This window comes from Mustela putorius, unplaced genomic scaffold (assembly GCF_011764305.1).
Source record: "Mustela putorius furo isolate JIRA1106 unplaced genomic scaffold, ASM1176430v1.1 tig00000127_pilon_pilon_pilon, whole genome shotgun sequence".
Classification (NCBI taxonomy): domain Eukaryota; kingdom Metazoa; phylum Chordata; class Mammalia; order Carnivora; family Mustelidae; genus Mustela; species Mustela putorius.
This window is the reverse complement of record NW_025421288.1, coordinates 11,964,281-11,985,521: the sequence shown is the minus strand read 5'-3', so window position 1 is coordinate 11,985,521 and position 21,241 is coordinate 11,964,281. Positions and strand designations below refer to the sequence as shown.

General features: G+C 63.4%; 1 protein-coding gene across 3 annotated transcripts; it reads right to left on the bottom strand.

Moving 5' to 3' along the window:
- Positions 1 to 1,530: 1,530 nt before the first annotated feature.
- GRK2 (G protein-coupled receptor kinase 2) lies at positions 1,531 to 20,563 on the bottom strand. 3 transcript variants are annotated; one of them, XM_045065669.1, is made up of 21 exons: positions 20,245 to 20,563; positions 10,457 to 10,533; positions 8,618 to 8,691; positions 8,403 to 8,504; positions 8,206 to 8,280; positions 8,019 to 8,080; positions 7,224 to 7,275; positions 6,840 to 6,931; positions 6,379 to 6,478; positions 6,210 to 6,288; positions 5,975 to 6,105; positions 5,613 to 5,707; positions 5,431 to 5,538; positions 5,175 to 5,241; positions 4,809 to 4,909; positions 3,993 to 4,059; positions 3,818 to 3,913; positions 3,458 to 3,620; positions 3,158 to 3,294; positions 2,937 to 3,047; positions 1,531 to 2,817 (listed from the first exon to the last, which is right to left on the bottom strand). In XM_045065669.1, exons 1-21 carry the CDS (start codon positions 20,355 to 20,357, stop codon positions 2,653 to 2,655), a joined length of 2,067 nt encoding a protein of 688 aa, XP_044921604.1. In that variant the 5' UTR covers positions 20,358 to 20,563; the 3' UTR covers positions 1,531 to 2,652. The 3 variants fall into 3 exon arrangements, with proteins under 3 accessions (XP_044921604.1, XP_044921602.1, XP_044921605.1); XM_045065667.1 differs by having other exon boundaries at positions 2,937 to 3,050; positions 20,245 to 20,560; XM_045065670.1 differs by lacking the exon at positions 20,245 to 20,563 and adding an exon at positions 19,493 to 20,014 and having other exon boundaries at positions 2,937 to 3,050.
- Between the last annotated feature and the right edge of the window lie 678 nt (positions 20,564 to 21,241).

The window sequence follows — 21,241 nt, the reverse complement described above, 5'->3', positions numbered from 1 at the left end:
CGACTTATTTTGATCTAGAAGTTTGAGCTGCGTCTGTGCAGGGAGGGCTGCCTCTCACTGTGGCAGGCGGCTCCCGTGCTATCTGGGATCCCTTCGCCACTCCGCCCTGTGGTGTCATCAGGTCACTGTTAAGTCCTTGGCTCTAGAGCAGCTCGAAGGCCTCTGAATGTCCAGAACTGGACACTAGGCCACCCTACCCTACGGCAGCCCACTCTAGCCTCTACCTTCCTTGTAAAGGGCTCTCCCCTCCCCCAGTTTCTTCAACCCAAATCTAAGGGCACGTTCTCTCGCCAGGCCCCTCCTAACTTGTGCAGTCTTGAACACACCTCTCCGCCCTCTTTTTCCCAGGCTACACTCCCTGGCTGTCCTCTGAACATGCCATAGACCTCCCTGTGGACGCTCCCTGTGGACTCCTACCTCTCTCTTGTCCCCAAGTGGGGCCCATTCCTGGTGGGCCGTGTTCTTCCTCTCTTCGTATTTCTTCCCTGGACAAGCAGTGGCCCCTAGCCTGTCTCTGCCTCCTATCCTGTGCCTCCCTCCCTGCATCATGGGTGTCCCTCGGCACTTGTTCTATAGCCCGTCCTCATCACCAGGCCTGTCCAGAGCCTCCAGGGACCTCCAAGAACCTATCCAAGTTCAGATCCCACGTCCATTTGTATCTTCATCACTATGTGCGCCCCAGGCTCTGGGCCAGGTTTAGCCTGCTTTTCGGGGCCTCCCAGGCAGCTCCTTCCCACAGTGCTCCTAACCTAAGCCACTCCTGACTGCCTGGCCATTCCCTGCATCAGGAAGCTCCTTCCCGATTCCCCACCCTAATGCCACCTGCATGCCCAGCTCAAGGGCCTTTCCCTCCCAAGCCTCAGCCTCTACCTCCAGAGCATCCCAACCCCAGCAGCCTTCCTTCTCCACCTGCCACACTGTGCTCTGCATGTAGGCTGCTCACCCCTGCCCAGCAGAGCACTGCATGGAGTGGACAGCAACAGACATCCCGAGGGTCCTGGAGGGCCAGGATATGGGGGAACCGAACTTGAGCAGAACCTCCATGTAAAGGCCCAATGCTGAGGCATCTCTTGGGCCCCAGGGACCCCGAGAGAGGGCAGCGCAGCAAGGCAAGAGAGGAGGCGGAAGCCAGGCAGGTCCAAGGGCCCAGAGGCTGCCGTGTGACCCCAAGAGCAGAGGCACTTGTCTGACTGCTCGGAAGGTGTCCTCAGCACAGTGCCTGGCGAGCCGGGGCACCCAGTCAGCCAGCCCACACAGGGACACCGAGGACCGAACTGCAGGCACACCCTCCTGCTTCCCTGGACAGCAGGCAGAAGACCCCTCCTGCTCCCCTCGGAGGGGAGGATGAACTGGGGGCGGGGGTGGGAGAGCCGAGCAGTGGAGAGAAAGGGCTGGGCCCGGGCAGGCTGGCCCCGGATGCCTGCCGCCGCCGCGGGGGGACCCGCTGCCACCAACACCCTCTCCCCTCAGACCCCGGCCCAGTGGTAGCTGGAAACGGTCATCAGGCACAAAGAATCAGACACAGCCAAGTCAGGCACCATTTTTTATAAAAACGAATAGTCTCATTTTCCACTCTTTAAAATCACATTCAAAAATCGGCAAAGGAACGCCCCGGGGAGCGAGTAGATGGGAGGGGAGGGCGCGCCAACCCAGCCCCGGGGGGGGGGGGAGAGGGCGCGACACCACACACGGCAGCGTGACTGGCACAGGGGGCATGCGGCGGGCGGGGTGGCGCCCCGTGGGCAGTGGCACTGACGGGACATGGGGCTATGGGGCTCGACAGCCCGGGGGGAGCACACTGACCGGCCAGGGGTGGCGAGGGCTGGCCCCACCCGGCCCCTCTCGCTGTGCTGCCCGGCCTGTCCATGCTGCTCCCCTCTGGTCCTGGGCAGACGAGGCCTGGCCCAACCCAAGAGGGGGCGGGCAGGGGACCTCGGGGCCAAGCGAGGCCAGTGTACCACAGCCCACAGCTGCCCTTCTGTGGTCCCTGAGCCCGGGCGCTTGGGGTGGGAGGGCGGCGGGACCTGCTGCCAAGGCCCACCCTCCCGACTGAGCCCCTCGGCGGCCGCAGACTGTGGGGATGGAGGCAGCCAGTGACACGGGTTCTTCCCAGGCAAGGGCACACAGACTCAAGTCGCTGTGGTGAGGCCCTGGGGTCAGGGAGATCACGGGCCCCTCCTCCACCAACCGGCTGGAGGACGGGACAGTGCAGGACTGTGCCCCTGGCGCAGGAGGGGCTGCGGTGGGAAAATTCAAGTAGTGCCCCTGTGCTGCGGCCTCCCCCGGGGAGGGGGGATGCGGGGCCACCCTCAGAGCACAGCCCAGAGCCTGAGGGGGCACAACCTGGTGTGGCATCGTCCCCGGGGAAGGGCTGGGCGGGCCGCCGGGACTGCCGCTCTCCGCACCCCCCGCCCCCCACAGGAAGACACTGGGAGGGGAGGCCCCCGGAGGGTCAGGGCTGAGGGTGGCTGGACAGTGGCTGGGTTGCTGGCAGCAGGAGCCAAGGCAAGCGGGGCCACCCCCCCGGGGCTGGGCCAGGCTGGGGCCACAGGAAATCACAATAATTACAAAATAAAACCTTTTCCGCTTGGCGGGAAAACAAATAATAAAAATCCGACAAAATAAATTAGAGGTTTATAAAAGGCGGGCGGGTCAGAGGCCGTTGGCGCTGCCGCGCTGGACCAGCGGCACCTTGCTCAGCTCCACGACCGGCGAGCGCGGCTTGTTCTTCATCTTGGGCACGCGCTGCACCAGCTGCTGCGCCTCGCGGTACGCGTCGCGCAGCTCCTTCTTCCACTGCACCAGCTCCGGGTCACTCTGCGGGCGCCCGAGGGGGTGTCAGGCGCGGGGGGAGGGGTGGGGGGTGTAGGGCCCCCCCACCCAGCCCGTTCCCCCGCCCAACCACCACCCCCCACCCCGGGCCAGGCTGCACTCACGTCGCACTGTAGCACGAACTGTTTGCCGCCGCGGATCTTGAGAAGGAGGCACTTCCGCTCCTTGATCTGCGTCTCCTCCACCGACTGGATCTCCTCCATGGTCAGCAGGCTCTGCTGCAGGCCAGGCGGGGCGGGCGGGGCGGTGAGGACGGGCGGCCAGCCCCCCAGCCGGCTGGGCCAGCCACTGCGCTCTCAGGGGAGCCCCCCAGCCCACCGCTTACCGGGGCCTCGCCCTCGCCCCGCCACTCCAGCCGGTTGGGGAACAGGTAGAAGTACCGCCGCTGCCACTGAGTCAGGAAGGGGTTGCCCATCTTGGACATGTAGCCGTGCATGATGCAGTCCTTGCCCAGGGCGTAGTCTGATGACAGCGAGAGGCGGACTCAGCCAGGCCGGCCCAGGGCGGGATCCCCGCGGGGCACCGCCACCGCAGGTGGCTTCCCATGACCTCGACCTGGGCCTCGCCTGGTCTCTACCATGAGCAGGGGGTGCCCACCCCACCCGCGGCGGCCCTGAACCCTCACCTTCCTCATGGCCCAGCTGCTTGTTTTTGGTTTTCTTGCGGGCCTCCATTCGGTCTGTCTCGGCGTTGATGGTGTCGAAGACCGTTTCTGCCACCTCCTGCTGCCACCGCTCGGAGATGGTGAGGGGAAAGTTGCGGTAGAGCTCCTGGTCGCTGTCCAGCAACTTCGGTGAGCAGACAGGATAGGGACAGTCGTCAGACTCGGGCCTGCCCAGCCCCAGGGGTCCCAGGTTAGGGCGGGGGTGGGGGTGGAGGGGGGCGGGGAGGGGCCCGACTGGTCCAGCAGCCTCTCCATGCCCATGCCAGGCATGTTTGGGGAAGAGGAGCCTGAGGCCAGGCCAGGCAGGGGCGAGCCAGGTACCTTGATTCCTTTTGTGTCCTCCTCATCAAAGGAGCCAATGTCAAAGGCGTCAGCAGCGTTCACCTCCCCTCGAGGAGGGATCAGCGGGGGAGGGTACTGCGGCAGAACACGGACTGGGCGTCAGCACGAAGTAGGAGCTCCCAGGGACCCGCCCGGCCCCAACCCAGGCTGGTACCTTCTGCAAGAAGACCATCTGCCAGTCCAGGGAGCGGAAGAAGGGGCTCTCCTTCACCTCCTGGGCCCTGCAGAGAGATGCGGGGCATTAGGCTAGGGGTCGCGTCTGGGCACTGGAGCAGGTAGCCCCGGTGAACTCCCAGGTCAGCCGTTCTTTGGCTCTGTCCCCTTGGGGAACTTCCTTAAACTCTAGCCTGTTGCCTCAACTCTAAAACAGGGAGAGCAACAGTCCCCACACCACAGCGCTGCTGGCAGCGTTCACGTTTCTAAACCTTGAAACATCACGCCCAGCAATTGGTAAATGGTTTTTGTTGTTGTTTTTTTAAGATTTTATTTATTTATTTGTCAGAGAGAGCGAGCGAGTGTGCACAAGCAGGCAGAGTGGCAGGCAGAGGCAGAGAGAGAAGCAGGCTCCCCATTGAGCAGGGAGCCTGATGTGGGACTCGATCCCAGGACCCTGGGATCATGACCCAAGCCAAAGGCAACGGCTTCAACGACTGAACCACCCATTTACGCATCCCGTAAATGTTTAATAAACACCAGAAGCTCTCGCCATCATCATTACCGTAACCATCTTTGTTTCAGGGTCCCCTTCTGGAAGCTGGCCCCAGCCAGCTCCAGCAGTCCTGCCCCCCGAGAACACACGAAAGGGCTGGTCACACCCCCACCCTGCAAGCAACTCAGAGGATACTAGCCCCAGGAGGGGGCCCCAGTGGTGGGACACAGGCCTCATCCTCAGGCCAGCCTAGTGACGTGCCCGTACAGCCTTGGCAGGGAAGACAGGCCTGGGACAGGGGCCCCGGCCCCAGACACGCACCCTCGGCCCAGACAGCCCAGTCTCCGGTTGACATCCCTCTGCAGCAGCCCCTCCAGCAGGGAACGGAGCTCGGGGGAGAAGGAGTCGGGCAGCTCCACGGCCTGCAGGGAGGAGCGGACGTTGGCAGGGGCCGAAGAAGAGTCCTGGCCCCCGGCACAGAGAGACAGCGCCCAGCTTCCTCACTCACCCCAGAAGGCGTGTCTGTTCTGACAACACAGGGATGGGGAGCCTCTGGGGCAGGAGGCCAGAGTAAGGATGAGTGGCCCGAGTTTGGTGAGAACCGAGAGTCCACGGCCCAGACACGCACAGGAGACCCCAGCCCCACCGTGGCCCCCCGTGGACTCCGCCCAGCCTCCCTATACTCACCATCGTCAATGTCATGCGGTCAATCTCATGCTTATCTTTGGTCTTGTGCTGCCGGAAGGGACTGTGCCTGGACAAGAGACACAAGGTCAGAGGACAGGAAAGGGGAAACTGAGGCAGGCAGCAAGAATGATTCTCATCTAACATCAGGGATGGTGCCACCCTAACCCCCAAGCAGTGGAGGCACCCCTCCCCTAGACCGCCCCCTGGACTGGGGAAGAGGTCCTCTCCCACCGCCCGCCTGGGAGAGCCCACTCACCCCCGCAGCAACTTGAAAAGCATGCAGCCCAGGGAGAACCAGTCAGCACTGCTGTCGTAGGCCACGCCCTTCTGCAGGACCTCGGGGGCCATGTACCCGTGGGTGCCCCTGTGGAAGCAAGGGGACCGTAAGTGGGTCGGGCCGAGGGCGCAGGAATGGAGAGTGGGGGGCCGGGCACTCACACGCTGGCGTGGGGCTTCTTCTTGGAGAAGTCGCAGGCCAGGCCCAGGTCTGAGATGCGCACATGGCCGTGCTCGTCCAAAAGGATGTTCGCTGGCTGTGGAGGAAGCCTAGTGAGCAGCCTCCGGGGCGGCCCAGGACCGAGTGTGGCCAGGCAAGACGCCCGTGAGGGTCAGGTCACTCTAGAGGGATCCGGGTGTCCAGGGATGAGGCCCTGGGCGAGGCCTTCTCCTTCCCCCCCCGTGACCACCTGAATCCGGAAAATGGCTCGGCAACGGAGATGGAAGGGAGCGGCCGGCTGGCCTGTCCCCGCAGGCCCTGTGCCAGCTGTGCTGCAGGGCCGGGGTGGGGGCCGAAGCCTCACCTTCAGGTCCCGGTAGACGACGAAGCGGTTGTGCATGTGCTCTAGGCCCAGTATGATCTCGGCTGCGTAGAAGCGCATGTCGGCCTCGGAGAAGACTCCGTGCTGGGACAGGTGGTAGTGCAGGTCCCCGCCTGCGGAAGGCAGCCCCAAGAGGCGCAGGGGCGGCACTCAGCTCCCTGGCAGGCCCCCAGCGCCGGGCGGGTGGGGTGAACCTGGGCCCAGGCCCTGCACTCACCGTTCATGAGATCAAGGATGAAGCTGAGCTTGTCCGGCGTGTGGAAGGCATACGACATGCAGACAATGAACGGGCAGTCCTAGGAGGACAGCGAGGGGAGTGAGTAGAGCCACGCCTGGCTCGGGACCGAAGGCTGCCGCGGTGACAGGCCCAGGCCCTCCCAGCTCACCCCAGTGCTGACAAGGGACAGCATGATGCGCTCATTCAGGGCCAGGGTCTCCCCCTGCTTCATCTTGATACGCTTCTTATCCAGACACTTCATGGCGTACCTGGTGGGGGGGGGGGCGGGGGGAGGGGGAGGTGCAGGTCAGTCAGTCCACATGCTCCTTCGCTCCTTTGGTGCAGAGCCCAGGGCTGCCTCTGGGAGTTAGCAGGGGCAGGAGGCAGTCCTTGGGGCTCTCACAGTGAAAATTAGACAATGCGACAAGCCTAAGACCCATCGGAATCAAGACAGAGCGATGGCAGGAGAAAGTGCTGGAGAGTCGGGGCTCTGGGGGCCTGTGCAGCGAGGAAGAGCACACCCGGGATGGAGAGGAACAGGAGCCTTCGCAGAGAGCCCCACGGACATCCCCAGGGGCCCTCCCTTCCCGCGGGTGTCCCACTTGACCCTGGCTCCAAGCCGGCGCTCACATCTTGCCCGTGTCGGCCTTCCGGCACCCGTACACCTCGCCGAAGCCGCCCCGCCCAATGATGCGGTGCACACTGAAGTCGTTCATGGTCAGCTGTGGGGGTGGTGACAGCAGGGGTCACTGTGGGCTGCCCAGGCCCCACCTTGGGGCGAAGACACCCAGGCAGCAGGGGGCCAGTCCCATGCTGTAGGAGGGAGGCATATGCAGGGGCCTCCCGTTCACAATGCACTTACCTACCCGAGCCACCCCCACTGGGACCCCAGCACAGACCCCCCCCAACCACCACCCTGCAGGCTGAGGGACAGACTGCCTTGCACCCCGCAGGCCTGGGGAGGACAGCAGGGAGGGAGGGAGCACAGTCCTCCACGGCCACCACTCCACTCACATGGATGTTGAGCTCCACGTTCTTCCACTGACAAAACCGTGTGAATTTATCACTGTAAGAAAAGACCCAGGGTTCCAATGAGATTCAGAAAGTGGGCAAAATGGTGCCAGGAGCAAGCCTGCCCCATATCATGGCCGGCTGGCCCGAGCCTCCGTGTCCCCTCCCAGACTGCCTAGGCCTAGCGGTGGCCCAGGTGAGGCCTGGCCACCTGCCGTCAGGTTTCAGGTAAGCCTGGAGAAGAGGGCCTCTGGTCTGATCCAGATCTCCTGCTACCACAGCTCTGACAGTGCTCAGCTCATCCCAGCTTGCATGCCTCCGGCGATGCAGCACTCACTCCCCCGAGGCTCCCACTCCACAGCTGGGCAGCTGGGACCTCAGAAAACTGTTCTTTCCATCAGGCTGAAGTCGGCTTACAGCTCTCGCCCTGCAGGCTGGCTCCGGCCATGAGGGTCACAGTGGAGGACACTGTGTCTTTTTGCGCCCACCCCTACTGTCACGCTGGTATTTCTCAGCCTAGATGGGCCCAGCAAGGTGCTAAACAGTCCTCGAGAGGAAAAGACACTTAGGTGGTCCCTTGCTCCCTGGGGAGTCACCAGGGACAGGCTCGGAGATATCTGTTGCCAAGAAGGCCAGGCCGGGAGCGCGCAGGACGTGATGGCTAGGAGCCTGTGTGACCTCTGAGGGTGTCTGCCCTGGGCCCCGAGACAGAAGCAGGCTGCCTGCTCTCCCGCACACCTTCCACACCTTCTCAGAACAGCCTCTGCCTCCCCTTCCCTCCTGCACGTGCCCTCTCACCTCTCGATGAATTTCTGGAACACGTCCCCTCGGAGGTTCTGACAGATCTCTTCGATGTACGGCTAAGGGAGGAAGCTGGAGTTGGTGACGGAGCCAGACCAGGAGCTGACCAGGCTCCGTGACCTCGGCTGCCCAAGGGCGACCCTGGCTCGGCCGGTAGGCAGCAGGGCAGAGACCCAGTACACACCTGGAAGAGATCCGGAGGCACCTGTTTCTTCACTAGGTGGCCCTGGACGTGCTCAGTGGCACTTTTCGAGAAGGGCTGGGGAAGACAGAGGCGGCTGTGAATTCTCCGCAGGATCCTTTCATCCCGCCCCAACACGCAGGCCGCTGAGGACCGGCATGTGGGTCTGGGCCTGAGGACAAGCAGGCCGGGGCACTCACATGCGAGCAGGCCAGCAGCTCCTTCATGATGTAGGTGTCGAAGACCTCCCGGCTGCGGGCCAAGCGCTCTTCCTCTGTCTCTAGCTTCTCGTATTTCTTGATCTAGACGACAAGACCCACACAGGTGACACAGAGGCGCCAGCGCCAGGCATCTTGCAGATTCAAACAAAAGCAGCTCAACCCCCTCCCCTCTCCCCAGGCCACAGGGGCCTCACCTCCTCATAGAACTCCACTAAGGGCTTGGCCTCCTCTAGGTGTTTCAGGCAGAAGTCTCGGAAGAGCAGGTACCCTGAAAGCAAGGGTGTCAGGTCACGCGGAACCGTGCCCCTCGGAGGCCTTCCCATCACGGTGGGTAACAAGGGCAGAACCGGGCAAGGATGATGGCCCGAGGCAGGGACTGGGCAAGATTCTCAGTTCCAGGGTGAGGGGTGCCTGCGTCTCCAACCCCCACCCCCAGAATCTGCTTCCTCGGGCGTGGCTAGAAAGTGACGCGCCCTCTGGGGAGGCAGAGGCTCGGGGCTGGCTTGGGGCTGGCTCGGGGCTGGCTCTGGCCACCCACCCTTTTGCTGCAGCCCCGGACCTGCACCTCCTGCTCGGGGGCAACACGCCCACTGGGCAGGCTGCGTGGGTGCTGATCCCTGGGTCGGGCCAGCCACAGCAGGGGGGAAGCAGTCTCCCGGGGTGGGGGGGCCTCTCCCTGGACACTCTCCCCCCCCCCGCCGAATCTGGCTGACTTTCACAGCAGCCCTGAGAAACGGTTATAGAAACAGACTTCCGGGAAGCCTGTCAGATGAGCATGAGTAGAACCTGGGGCTCTTCTACCCACTGGGAGGTCCTGGGAAAGACAGGCTGGGGGAGACTGGGAAGGTTAAGAGGTGGGGCAAGCTACGAGAAAGGCTTAGGAGGCCTCCCCCTTCCCTGGGCAGGTTAGGCCTCACCCTCCCAGGGAACGGGGGCCTGAGGCCTGGCCCCAGAGCAGCCCCAAAGGTTCAAAGCAGAAGTAAGGGCCCACTCCCTCCAGGCTGACATAGGGGACCAGGCTTGCACTGGTGGCTTCCAGGGGCACTGCCTGTGGATGTCTACCAGAGCACACAGCCATCACCTCCAGTAAGGGTGGCCTGGCCTTCAGGTAATTTGTGACGTGGGTTTCCCAGTGGGCAAGGGGCTTTCACTGAGACTGCCTCATCCGGCCCTCCACCAGTCCTCGGTAGCAGGGCTTCTGAGTCCTAATTTCCAGGTGAGGACACCAAAAGGCTCACAGATGTGAAGCGATGTGCTCGAGGTCACACAGCATAGGCCAGGGACCCAAACTGTGCTTCCTGATAGACTGACCCCCCAAAACTGACCTCCAGTGCCTGATCTGGCCAGGTCAGGCCAGGCCACTCCCATATCAGAGCTGAGATCCTGCTCTCTGCCAGGCCACATCAGGGCCGAGCTTCCCTGAGACCCACCCCACCCCACTCCTGCCCCGTGGGCCAGGTCTGCAGCCAGTTCACCAGCCCCCTGGAGGGGGAGGAGAAGGAGGATCTCAGGGGCCAGCCGGAGCAGGTTGATCACAAAGAGGGCCCATGGGGGCGGGGGCGGCGACCACAGCTCGCCAGGCGCCACAGGAAGGGCCCCGCCCCTTCCTGTCAGTTCTACCAACGGCCCAAGCAGCTGTGCCTGCGCCAAGGGGAAGCTGCAATTCTCAAAAACAAAAACCCCAAGGAGGAACTTCCCCGGCAGCCTGGAAGGTCGCTGGGCCCCCACCCCCTTCACGGGGCTCCCGGGGCCGACAGCCAGGGGCTAGGAGGCACGATGGGTCCTGGGCCCAGAGCAGTCCTGCAGCCAGCCTGGGAGATGGGGCGCTCGCAGCTGCCCTGCCCCATCCGAGAAGGAGGCCAACCCTGGCCGGCCCCTGAAATCAGAGGCTTGCCAACGGGGGTGGGGTGGAGGGGTTCGGGGGGAGTAGGAAAGCAGCCTCAGGGGGTCCTCCTGCCCCCACTCCCCAGTGCCAGGGCAGCTGGACAGGGGTGGGAAGTCCTCGGGGTCGCCAGAGCTCCTCACGTACTCACCCAGCTTCTGGGAGAAGATCTTCTCGAAGGTCACCTCGCCCCGGTCCTCAAGGTACTTCTGCATGACACTGCGGATACTGAGAGACGGGGGGCCTCGGTGAGCTAGAGCCCCCGGGGCTCCTGCCAGGCCCACCAGGCCTGCTGGCCGGGAAGCCCATGGCTTCCTCTCCCGGAATGCATACCGTCACCGCTGCCTCCAGGAAGGCAACCACCAGCCTGGGTCTGGTCACCACGCTCTGTCCCTCAAAGCCAGGCTGGCCAGCGTGGCTGCTCAGAAATCGGGTCCCAGCACTGCCTCGTGCCGGCTTCGGGGACCCGGCCAAGCCCCAGAGACCGGCCTCACCCTCAGCAGGTGATGGATACCCCAGATGGGGCCCGACCTGACCATCCTGTCCTGCTCGACCGCCAAGAGGGCCGAAGGGCTAAGACACAGAAACGCTGCAGCACAGACGAAGCTCAGAGAGCTAAGGGGAAACAGAGTCACCAAAGTCCCCAGATTCTAGGATTCCACTAGCTCGTGTGTCCAGCACAGGCAAATCTATGGAGGCAGAAAGCAGACTAGTGGGTGCCCAGGGCCTGGGGGAGAGGGTAGGAGTGACCGATAACAGGCACAGGGTTTCCCTCTGGGGCGATGAAATGCTCCGGAATGAGGCAGCCCAAGGGCGGCACAATACCAAGATGTACTAAAGTCCATTGGATTCTGCACTTTAAAATGATGAATTTTATGCTGTGTGAATCGTATCTCAAAGTTTTTACACAGTAAAAAAGCAACAAAAGCCAAGCCTCAGCTCCTGGGTCCTGAACATCTGAATTAAACCTGTGCCCCCTCTCCCTGGGCTGCCTGGGAGGGCTGCAGGGGAGAGACTGGCCGTTGTGACCACGAGACCCCAACCCAGCACTCCCCACCCGAGAGCTCACCCTCAACACAGAGGACCATCTGGGCAGGCGGCCTGGGGCTATGCCTCATGTCTCAGTGGTGCACTGCTGTCCCCTCCTGTCCCCTTCCTCCTACCTGCTGTCCCTCCCCCCACTCTCCCGGGCCACCTGCAGTCCAGCCTGATCAGCCTGCCTGTCATGCTGGCCAGCTGTAACCACTCTGGGCTCCTGAGGAACACTCCAGCCCTGTACTAGGGACCAAGCTGGGCCAGTGCACCTGAGGCCACGCCATGCTCACAGCCCTGAGGCCATGTGGGGCCACCGACAGGCCACTGACAAAAGACACAGCAGCTGGCGAGGACCAGGATGAAAGAGTCCGGGCTCTGCGCCCCCGCCTCACTGCATCCCTCCTGGAACCCAGCTCAGGTCACCAGAGCCTGCTGCCCATCCTCTGCTAGAAGGTTCCACGCACCCCTGCCATCCAGGCAGGCCCTCCCAAGGAGCAAGTTCTGCTTCTGTGGCTCTGAGACATTAGATGGTGCATGACAAAGCCTGATGGAAGCCACGCGGGCAGAGAAGAGTGTTCTGGGCCGTCGGGAGACGCTGCGTGGAGGAGGAACCGCACTGGGTTCCTCCATGCAAACAGGATGTGAACAGGTGGCAAAGCCTGGGACAGACGGGGGATGTGGGGACAAGCAGGGGAACACCTCGCCAAGGGTGAGCAAGAGGCTATGAGGCAGGGGGCGGGGCTCGGTCGGGGCAGACGGAGTTCACTGGAGGCACCCAGAGGAGGAAGTCCAGGTTCCGAAGACGCGACAGGGACGACCCGCAGGGAGGGGGAGAAACAGCGCGGGCCGGAGCGGGCTCCGCCGTCCGGCGGGCGGGAGAACGGACCAGGCCAGACGGACAGCAGGCTGCCTGCCAGGCATGAAGGGGTGTCTGAGGCAAGAGCGCTCCGGGCAGGGCCGGTGTGGCGCAGGGACACTGCCCAGCCCCTGGGACGGGGCTCGAAGGCGGGGGACCCCTGCCCTTTTCCCCTCGGCACTCTCCATCACCTTCCTCCTCCCAGCCAAGGGCCAGTGGCTTGGTGGCCCCACGCCGCCTGAGCTGGTTCCCTGGGGAAAGCAAGGATGGCCTCTGCCACGTGCCGCGGCTCAGAGGCCGGGAGGTGGCCCAAACCAGCACACCCTCCCCTCCGGAGTGCCACACACCAGCTCACACCCACCAGCCACTGACCAGAACACATCTCTTTGGCTCTGCGACATTCAGGAGGCCCACTCTGTGCTTCACACATGGCAGGAGCTTGAAAACCCTGCCCCGGGGCCTGCAGATCAGAGACTAGAGCCCTCCGGGTCTTTGCCCCGTGAGGGAGCACACAGGACCTCCTTTTGGGAGGACAGTGGGACCGGCCTGGGGGGTGTGGGGTGCAGCAGAGCAGCAGGGGTCCAGAGCAGGCGGAGAAGGCCCGGCAGGGTCTAGAGACCAGGCAGCCCAGAGTCAGAGTCTAAGCTCGGAGCCCTGGGACCCCACAAGGGACCAGTGCTTGAATTCCGCCTGTGAAGTGGACCGGGAAGGCGGGGTCCTCCCTGCCCCTTGGCTCAGCTCTTGGCGCTGCACATCTGCACCCAATTCTGGGTTTGGGGACATTCTGGCCTATGGGAGGGGATGGACAAAGCAATAAAGAGGGACCAAAATATCACAAAACCATCAGATGGTGGTCAGGTGCACTAGGGGGGATGCCCAGACATAGGGGTACACACGACAGGCCAAGTGACTCCAGCCCCTGAAGGGTGACCCCACCAGCCCGCTGGGCTCAGCCCCTGCCGTGAGCACTGGGAAGCCCGCCTGAGCCCCGCACTGGCTTCCCGGGAGCCAGCGAGACTGGCAGCCACTCAGCGAAGACAACAGAGCAGGAAAGCCCACCACTGCCCCCCCGCCGGACCCGGTGGCCCCAAGAAGAACCGGGGACTAGACTTGCCAGGGAAATGCACTCTTTACAAGGGCCTGCAGACGAAGGAGCTGGGACAGTCGCCTCTCAGGGAGCCGGCCTCTGGCACAGCCTTCTCCCTTCCCAGTGACTCTGCTGGGGGCTCAGCCCAGGGAAGAGCAGAAAGTGGGGCCCGGGGTGGTGGTGGGGGAGCAGGCCCCGCCTCCCTCCCGAAGCTGCACGGGACGGCCATGGCTCTCTCCCCAGCTCACAGCACTTCACTTTCTTCCTTAAAAAGAAAAAAACTGTTTTCTAAATAAAATAAACAACCCCCCTCCCCGCCACCCAAACACAAGATCAGACCGAACAGAGCCCTTGCATGGAAGGCCCCAGAGTGACGACGTCAGGGCTTCCTGTCTGCTCTCCTGGGGCTGGCAGCCGAGGGAGCCGGCAGGTCAGAAGAACGTGTTATGGGACATACTCGTGCCAGGGTGGCAAGTACAGGCTGGCACAGCCCAGGGTGGCCTCCTGGGCTGGGTCACCTCCGTCTCCATCACCCGCCCCGATACTGGGGGAGTCTAGAGTGGCGATGAGCCCAGAGCAGCATTCCTGTCCCCATCCAGGCCAGCGACTCTGATAGCGAGGAGCACGTGGCTGCCGGGTCAGCTCTGGGGGGTCAGCCGAGCCCAATGCCCGCCTCCATCCCCACCAGAAGGACTCTGAGGCTCCCGGGCTCTCTGGGGGAAAGGCCTGAGGCCTGAGCTCCGAATGGCTCTCCCCGGCCTCCCGCCCCAGGGGGCGGCCAGGCCTAGTCACAGGCTTTAAGAGCGCAGTTTCCCCATTTGTGAAATGAGAATGTCAACAAAAGCTGAACTTGCTACCACCACGCTGGCCACTGCAAGAGCCTGCGAGGACACAGCAGCGGAACTGTCCCAGGATGCCAGCCTTGCTGTGAGAGCTGTCAGCTCACGTCCCCTCCTGGAGGCGGCCCTCCTCCTGGGAGCCCACGGCCTGTGCCGCTTCTAGAACATGATCCTGAGCTACTTGGTCTTTCTTGGTCAGGTCTCTGCTCCACAGCTCCATGTGCTATGGCCGGGGGCCTCCCGAGTGCCCTGGCGCGTTCTAACCAGGGCTGGGGCTGGTAGCACTCCCCGGGGCAGGTGCACGGTGCCAGGCCCCTCTGCGCACAGACCAGCCTCACGCGCTCATGCCGATATGCCTTGGGGGCTTGGGGGGGGGTGCGCAGAGCCCGGCACGTGCCCCAACAAAGCAGCAAGAGCCCCTCGGCAGGAGGGCCCGTCCTGCCACGACAGGGAGCCGCCAGATCCCGCTGCCCACAGCCAGGGCTGTTCGCTCCGGCCCCAGCTGCTCTAAGAAGCAGGTCAAGCTTGACGCTGAGGGAGAAAGCACGTCGTCCTCCCTCCCGGCCCGGAGTGCAGGCAGGGGTGACAGGACAGCAGGCAGGAAGGTGGTGAGGGCCGTGGGGGAGAACTTCCGGTAGCTTCTGGAACCACGTGGTTCAGAAGAAAAGCAAGGCCCCTTGCTCTGTGGCACACAGGCCTGGCAAGATGATCTGGGCCCTCACAGGTGACTTCCACCCGGGGTCACAGACGGTAGCTCGAGTGTGGACCGGGAGGGACAGCAGGGCTCAGAAGCAAACACACGCATCTTGCTGGTGAAGCCATCTCAGCTAGGACTGGGCGGCCCGCCCCCGCATCCCACCGAGTGCGGCCAGAAAACGAGCCCGCGTCCAACTCTCCCTGACAAAAGGCGTCGCCCTGGGCAGGGGCCTCCCGTCAACCTCTGCAGAACGGCTGGGGGCAGGGTCCCCGAGGACCCCAGATTCATGCCCAGCCTGCCTCTCCCTCTGTCCACTGCTAGTGCCACGGGCAGCGGGCAGCATCGCCCCCAGCAGGCTCCGGGCAGCTTTGGTCGGCACCTGGCAGGCTGGGGCCATGGTGGCCATGCTCCTGTGTGACAGGGACGCCAGGGTCGTGAAAGCCCAGGACGGCAGGTGGGCTCCAGGCCTGGTGGGTCTGAGCAGCCACCCTCTGGGACAGGCTGGTGAATGAGCCGGCCGAGCAGAGACCGTGGTGCGGCTTCTCTGTGGCATTTCCAGGAAACCAGGCACCGAGGTGGCAGCAGTAGGAGGAAGTCCCCTGGGGCTTCTTATTAATATTTCTCAATGACTCTCCCTGGGGCTCACACAGTGTCCTCGGAGCTTAGAGCTGAGAACAGGACCACGTATCAAGTCGGGAAGACCAAGCCCCGGGCCCAGGCAGAGACCACGACAGCCCCGGCGGCGCCCACACAGGCCCCCTGCAGATGCCCGACGGAACATCTCCGGCTCCCACGGGTGCCAGGGCCCCAGAGCGGCTCCTGGCAGGGTGTGTGGAAGAGGACACGTGTGCTGGCAGCCCGGTCACACGTCGCGGCTTCTGTGCTAATGTGCCCTGAGCGCCACACCCTGCGATTTGCTGCTATTATGTGAAAACTCACCCAGAGCAAAGTTCCAGGCCTCCTCGGCCCCAGGTTCCCAGGAAGAGGCTGTCCCCTCTTCCTGGGAGCCCGGGACCCCGACCCCAACCCGGGTGGCCTCTGGGGTCCGAGAACGCCCCACTCAGCCATGGCGGTGCTGAGACTTGAACACCAGAAGGCTCACTTGTGAAACCCTGCCCTCTGCCCACACAAAGGCTACCCGCTGGGGCATCAGCGATGCCGAGAAGGCAGGTTACTGCTGTGGGAAAAGCTGCAGCCAGACAGGTCATTTTTAGGGTCTCTTGCTGGAAACAGATCAGCGGTAACTCGAATGCAAGTCTGTCTTACGGGACTAGCAGAAAGGACAGTGGCCCCTGGGGGTCACGGGAAGAAGGGGACAGGTGTGATGGAGGCTGTGCACTCCCCAGAGCCTCTCACGAGCTCCTGGCTGCTGCTGTTTGTTCCGAGGCAGGAGCAGAATATCCTGGAAGCACCAGCCGCGCGCTCGCGAGCAGCCCCTGGGTGCCCGGGGCGGGGAGGAACCGCCGGCTGCAGAGTGCCTACACCTGACGTCACCGGGAATTTACTACTAGGGATTGATCGTGCATTAATAGGACACGTTATTCCTGGTTTGACGGAGCCCAGATTCCCCTGCACAGATTCCAACCTGTGATGCTCCCGCTCCCTTCAAATCGACTTCCTGAGGGAAGGGCGGGCAGGCGGGCGGGCAACGGAATGGCAGAACTGCGAAGCCCTCCGCTCTGGAAAGAACAGATGGAAACAGACGTCCCAGGGACCCATTCCTGAGGAAGGCAGGGGCTTCAAAGGCCCAGAGGGAACGACAGCCGACTGCCCACCGCGAAAAAGATCACCTTGTCCTGGGGATGGGGAGTTGAGGCGGAGAGCTACTACTGGGGTGGAAAGTTCTGGGCGAGGGATAAGGCTGGAAACGACAGGGCTCTGCTGGTGATGGAGAAGTGGAGGACGAAGGGAGGAAACCTTCCCCTGCTCGCCTTCTCCTCCCGCCCCCCTCCGCCCACAAATCAAGGGCAGAAAGTGCTGGAGGCAAAGAGTTAACAGGAACGAAGAAGCAGCAGAGGAAGAGTGGCCTGGTCTGGGAGACAGGGAAGCCAGAAGGGGCAGGAAGGAGGAAATCCACGGTGGGGGAGGGACCGGGAAAGAGCCGAGAAAATGGGAGGCTGCAAGAGGCCCCCGGCTCCAACAAGCCACTGCTGGGGCTGCCGCTGTCACCAGGGAGAGCAGAGGCATCTCCTGGGACGGCCCTAGCTAGGCTCCTCAGCCAGGAGCCCAGAGATTAATTACACACGGTCTCCGTGGTCATATTAAGCAAATGACAGTAATTACAGGGCTGCTGCTGGTGGAGGGAGACAGCAGCTCCTTCGGGGAGAAGCACCGACCACAGGCCTCCGAGCGGAGGGAGCACGGACAGGGCGTCAGGGCAGGTCCGGCCCCCGGCCTTCCCGAGCTGGGAACGGAGGCAGGCGCACGCAGGAAAAGGGACAGGCTGGTACCGCAGTGGGCTCAGAAGCCGGGTCTCCTGTCTCCCAGCGACACAACACCGCCTCCTCCCATGAGAAGGCCGAGCAATGGGTCTGTTTCCTTGGATCCTCTAGGGTGACAGAAGGGGAGGACCCGGTGCCAGCTCAAAGTGGCACCATGCCTGCCCAGCAGCTCCTGCTCCTAGCCCTGGGAAGTCAGAGCGGATGCCAGCCCCAGCTCTGGGCCAAGCCACAGCCTGGGCACCCGCGGCAGGGAAGCTGCCAAGATGGACCACCCCAAGGTGGGACCCGCTCCAAATGGCACCTTGTCACGGACAAGCCACGGCCTTTCTCCCTGACCCTGACCTTGTGGGTAAGGGGAAGCCAGGCCTCCTCTCCGCTCTAGCTTAGCCAGAGCTGCTCTGCTCTGCCCCAAAGGACTGGGTGGGGGCTGAGCCCTGTGAACCAGGGCAGCTGACAGCCCAAGGGGCTGAGACCACAGAGCCCAGATCATGGCTCCCTGGGCAAGGGGTGCCAGAGGGGAGAGCAGACGTGTCCAGGGGTGTGTGCAGGAAATGAAGCATCACAAGGGGACCAGAGACCTGAATTCAAGTTCCAGCTCACCTCCGGGTCTAAGTCTCGTGCCCTCCCCTAGCCTTGGTTGCTTCAAACATTAAACGGGAGCACACCATCTCCCAGGCCCGCTTCCCACAGTTGTGAGAAAAATAAAATGGAGTAGCAACAGCTTTGGCAACGGGGAAGTGCCAGGCAAACGTGAGACACAGTCACCGTGACCTTCACAATGGGTCCAGTGGGCATTTGACCCACTGGACGTGCAAAGCACAAAGGAAAAGGTGGCATGTCCGCAGTTGTAGGAGAGGCCTGGCCTTAGCTCACCGAAAGGGACTACCAGAGCCTCTTTCCACCTCACAGACGTGGTAATCTGTCCCACGGTGCCCTGTTCGATGGTGACCCCACGTGAGAACCCATGGCACCTGGCTGTCGCTCTCCTGCTGTTCCCCAAAAACTGCCAGCCTGCTTCCAGCAGTCACCTAGTCCTGACGTTTCTTGGGCAACTACTGCACGCAAGGCATGGCCTTGCCAACTTCACAGGTTGGCTTTTGGATCAACTGAGATGACAGATGTCAAAATAAATAATAAATTATTATAATTTCCACCATCCTTCCTACCAGCACCATCACTACCACAGATGGCAAAGGGGACAGGAAAAGAGGAACAGCTCGTTTCTCAGGGTTCTAACACCTGCAGAGCCAAGCCAAGGCGGGGCCCCATCAGGAGCAATGCATTCTGGGGAGAGATTACCCAAACAGAGAAAAGGTTCTGCCTGACACTTTGCAGAACTCCAAGGGTCTCAAGGCCACAGCCACCAAGAAGAGCCGTTGTGAGCTCCAGAAGTTGACTCCTAGCATCCCCCCCCAGCTTCCTCCCTCGTGGCTTTGTCACTTCTGAACGCATTTTTGTTCTAACTGTCGCTGCTCCCTGGACAGCCCCCAGCTGACAGTCAGCCTGGTTCCTGTTTTGAGAAATCTGATTGCAAATGTCTTAAAAAAAAAAAAAGGGCCCTAACGGCCTTTTCAAAATGCAGACCAATTTTCCTCTCCCAGGGCTGGTGTTCAGTCAATCCGAAACCCAGTGAACAGGGCACAGAGCAGGGCGCCAGAGAGGTAGGCACAGCACTCCCTGTAGCTCTGGGCTCAGCCTCAAACACTCAGGGTGCCACAGGGTCCCAACCCTCCCTATTACCCTATCCACATTTCACAAATGAGGAAACTGAGGCCCAGAAACAGGAAGAGACTTGCCCAAAGTCCCATGATAAGACCATGAAAGCCAGGAAAGGACCAGGCTCCCAGGCCAGCCAGGCTTCCACCAGGCCAACTTCCAGGCAAGAGCAATCGGGCCGGCAGGGGGGTGGGGGGGGTGCACAGCTCCCACAGAGGCAGAATGGCCAGGCCCCCCGCACAGGCCTGCATGGAAGTAGAAGCCAGAAGCCCTCTGGTGACCGGGCGCCACCCCGGATCGCCTGTGACACCGGGCAAGCCACGCACGTCTGGGGCTTCAGCTTCCCCACCTGTTCCATGGAGACAAACACACACCTGTCCTACCTGCTCCCTGCCTACCTGAAGGCTCAAACAACAGGAAAATATGGGAGAAGCCATAAAATGCTGGCCAAGCCTCAGCCCTGGTCCGTATCCTGACCAGAACGTGTCTACATCTTGAACAGTCAAACTTTCATACCAGGTGTAGTGACATCGTTGTCTCACGGAGGGGTGGCAGCCGTGGTCCAGCTGCTGCAGAGGTGCGGGGATGTCCTCTGGCAAACAGCACCCACAAGGCACCAGAGGCAGCCGCCAGAGGAGGAATTGGAGGAGAGGGGCAGTGGGGGTCTGCCCCCCCACCGGGGGCTCGGGAACACACCACACCCTGCTCCCCACCACCACCCTGGCCCCCAAGGCACACTCGAGCCGGACCCCAAGCCCGTGAGCCAGCAGAAGGCTGGGGAAGACCGGGAAGACTTGCTGCCTCCCCCCAAACCCCGCACAAGTGCCGACCCAAGGGGGCCCAGCAATGGGGGTAGTGGAACCCAAGGCGGGGTGCCGGGAGTCGGGAAAGCAAAGGGATGGGTGATGGAGTCAGGCCAGGCAGACGGTGGCAGGCAGAGGAGGGGACCGCACGAGGACCGAGGGCCACCGACAGGGGCCGGGAGGGCAGCATGGGCCCCGTGGGAGAGAGCAGGGGCGCGGGGCTGGCGGACGCGAGGGCAGGCAGCGTGCAGAAGGGAAGGAGGAAGCGGGGCAGGGGGCACTGCGCGGCTCGGGGGGCCCGGGGGCCGGGGCGCTCGGGGTTCAGGTGCGCTGGGCCCGGGGCCGCAGGGGTCCGGTCGGGGCGGCCCGGCCCCGAGCGGAGGCTGGGGCACGGGGCGGGGGGGGGGGCGGCCAGGGGCCGCGGGCGCGGGGTTCGGGGCGGGGGCCCGGCCGCGGCCGCCTCACCTGGGCTCGGGCAGCAGGATCTTCTTGCTGGCGCGCGCGGCCGGCGTGGCCTTGCTCTTCTCCATGGCCATCAGGTAGCTCACGTCGGCCAGCACCGCCTCCAGGTCCGCCATCTTGGCGGCGGCGGCGGCCTCTCCCGCCGCTCGGCTCCGCTCCGCTCCGCTCGGCGCGCTCGGCCCGGCCCGGCCGCTCCGTCGGCCTCGGGCGCCGCCGCCCGCCTGGCCCCGCTCGGCGCCCGCGGCTCCGCTCGCCGCGGCTCACAGGCGGCGCCGCCCCATGGCGCCGGCTCGGGCCCGGCCCCGGCTCGCTCCGCTCCCGCCGGGACTGCAGTCGGGCCGCCGCCGCCGCCGCCGCCACCGCCGCCGCCGCCGCCGCCGCCGCCCGCGCCCCGGAGCCGCCGCCGCCTCCGGCCCCGCCTGCCGCGCACAGCGCCAGCGAGCCCGCGAGGGGCCGGGCGCGCGGGCGGGCGGCGGCGCCCCCTGGAGGCCGCGCGGGCTGGCCCGAGCCTGACCCCCCGCGGCCGGAGCGGACCCTTTCTCAGACCTGACCCCGACCCCGACCCCGACCTGTGCTGTGACCCCGACTCCAGATCTGGAGCTCCCCGGGGAACCCGGGACAGAAGAAGACCCTGGACCCAGACCCTGGCCACAACTCGGATCCCAACTCGGATCTGAGACTCCACAATGGACCCCCGGCCCTCACTCCAGACTTAACACTTCAGAACGTGATCTCCAGGACTTGGACCTCAGCCCTTGGACATAACCCCTGACTTCCGGTCCTTGGTCGAAGTCCATAACCTGACATTAGACCTGGATACCATTCCTGACCCCAGCCTCCAGACAGGACCCCAAGCCCAGACCTCAGACCACTGTCTTAGATTCTGTGACCTGGGATCACAACCCTTTGTCCTGCCCTCACTCCACACTGACCTTGACACTGACCTCAGACCCCCAATAGGACCCCAGATCTAGTTTTTGGACCATATCCTCAAACACTG

What these genes read in the sequence shown, in the direction of transcription:
- GRK2 (XM_045065667.1), bottom strand. Translation starts at nt 20,357, where the DNA reads ATGGCGGACCTGGAGGCGGTGCTGGCCGACGTGAGCTACCTGATGGCC. An exon ending in TGCCTCCGGATCTCTTCCAG is followed by an intron (nt 8,081 to 8,205) that starts GTGTGTACTGGG and finishes TTCCTCCCTTAG; the next exon opens with CCGTACATCGAAGAGATCTG. An exon ending in AAGAAGCCCCACGCCAGCGT is followed by an intron (nt 5,539 to 5,612) that starts GTGAGTGCCCGG and finishes TTGCTTCCACAG; the next exon opens with GGGCACCCACGGGTACATGG.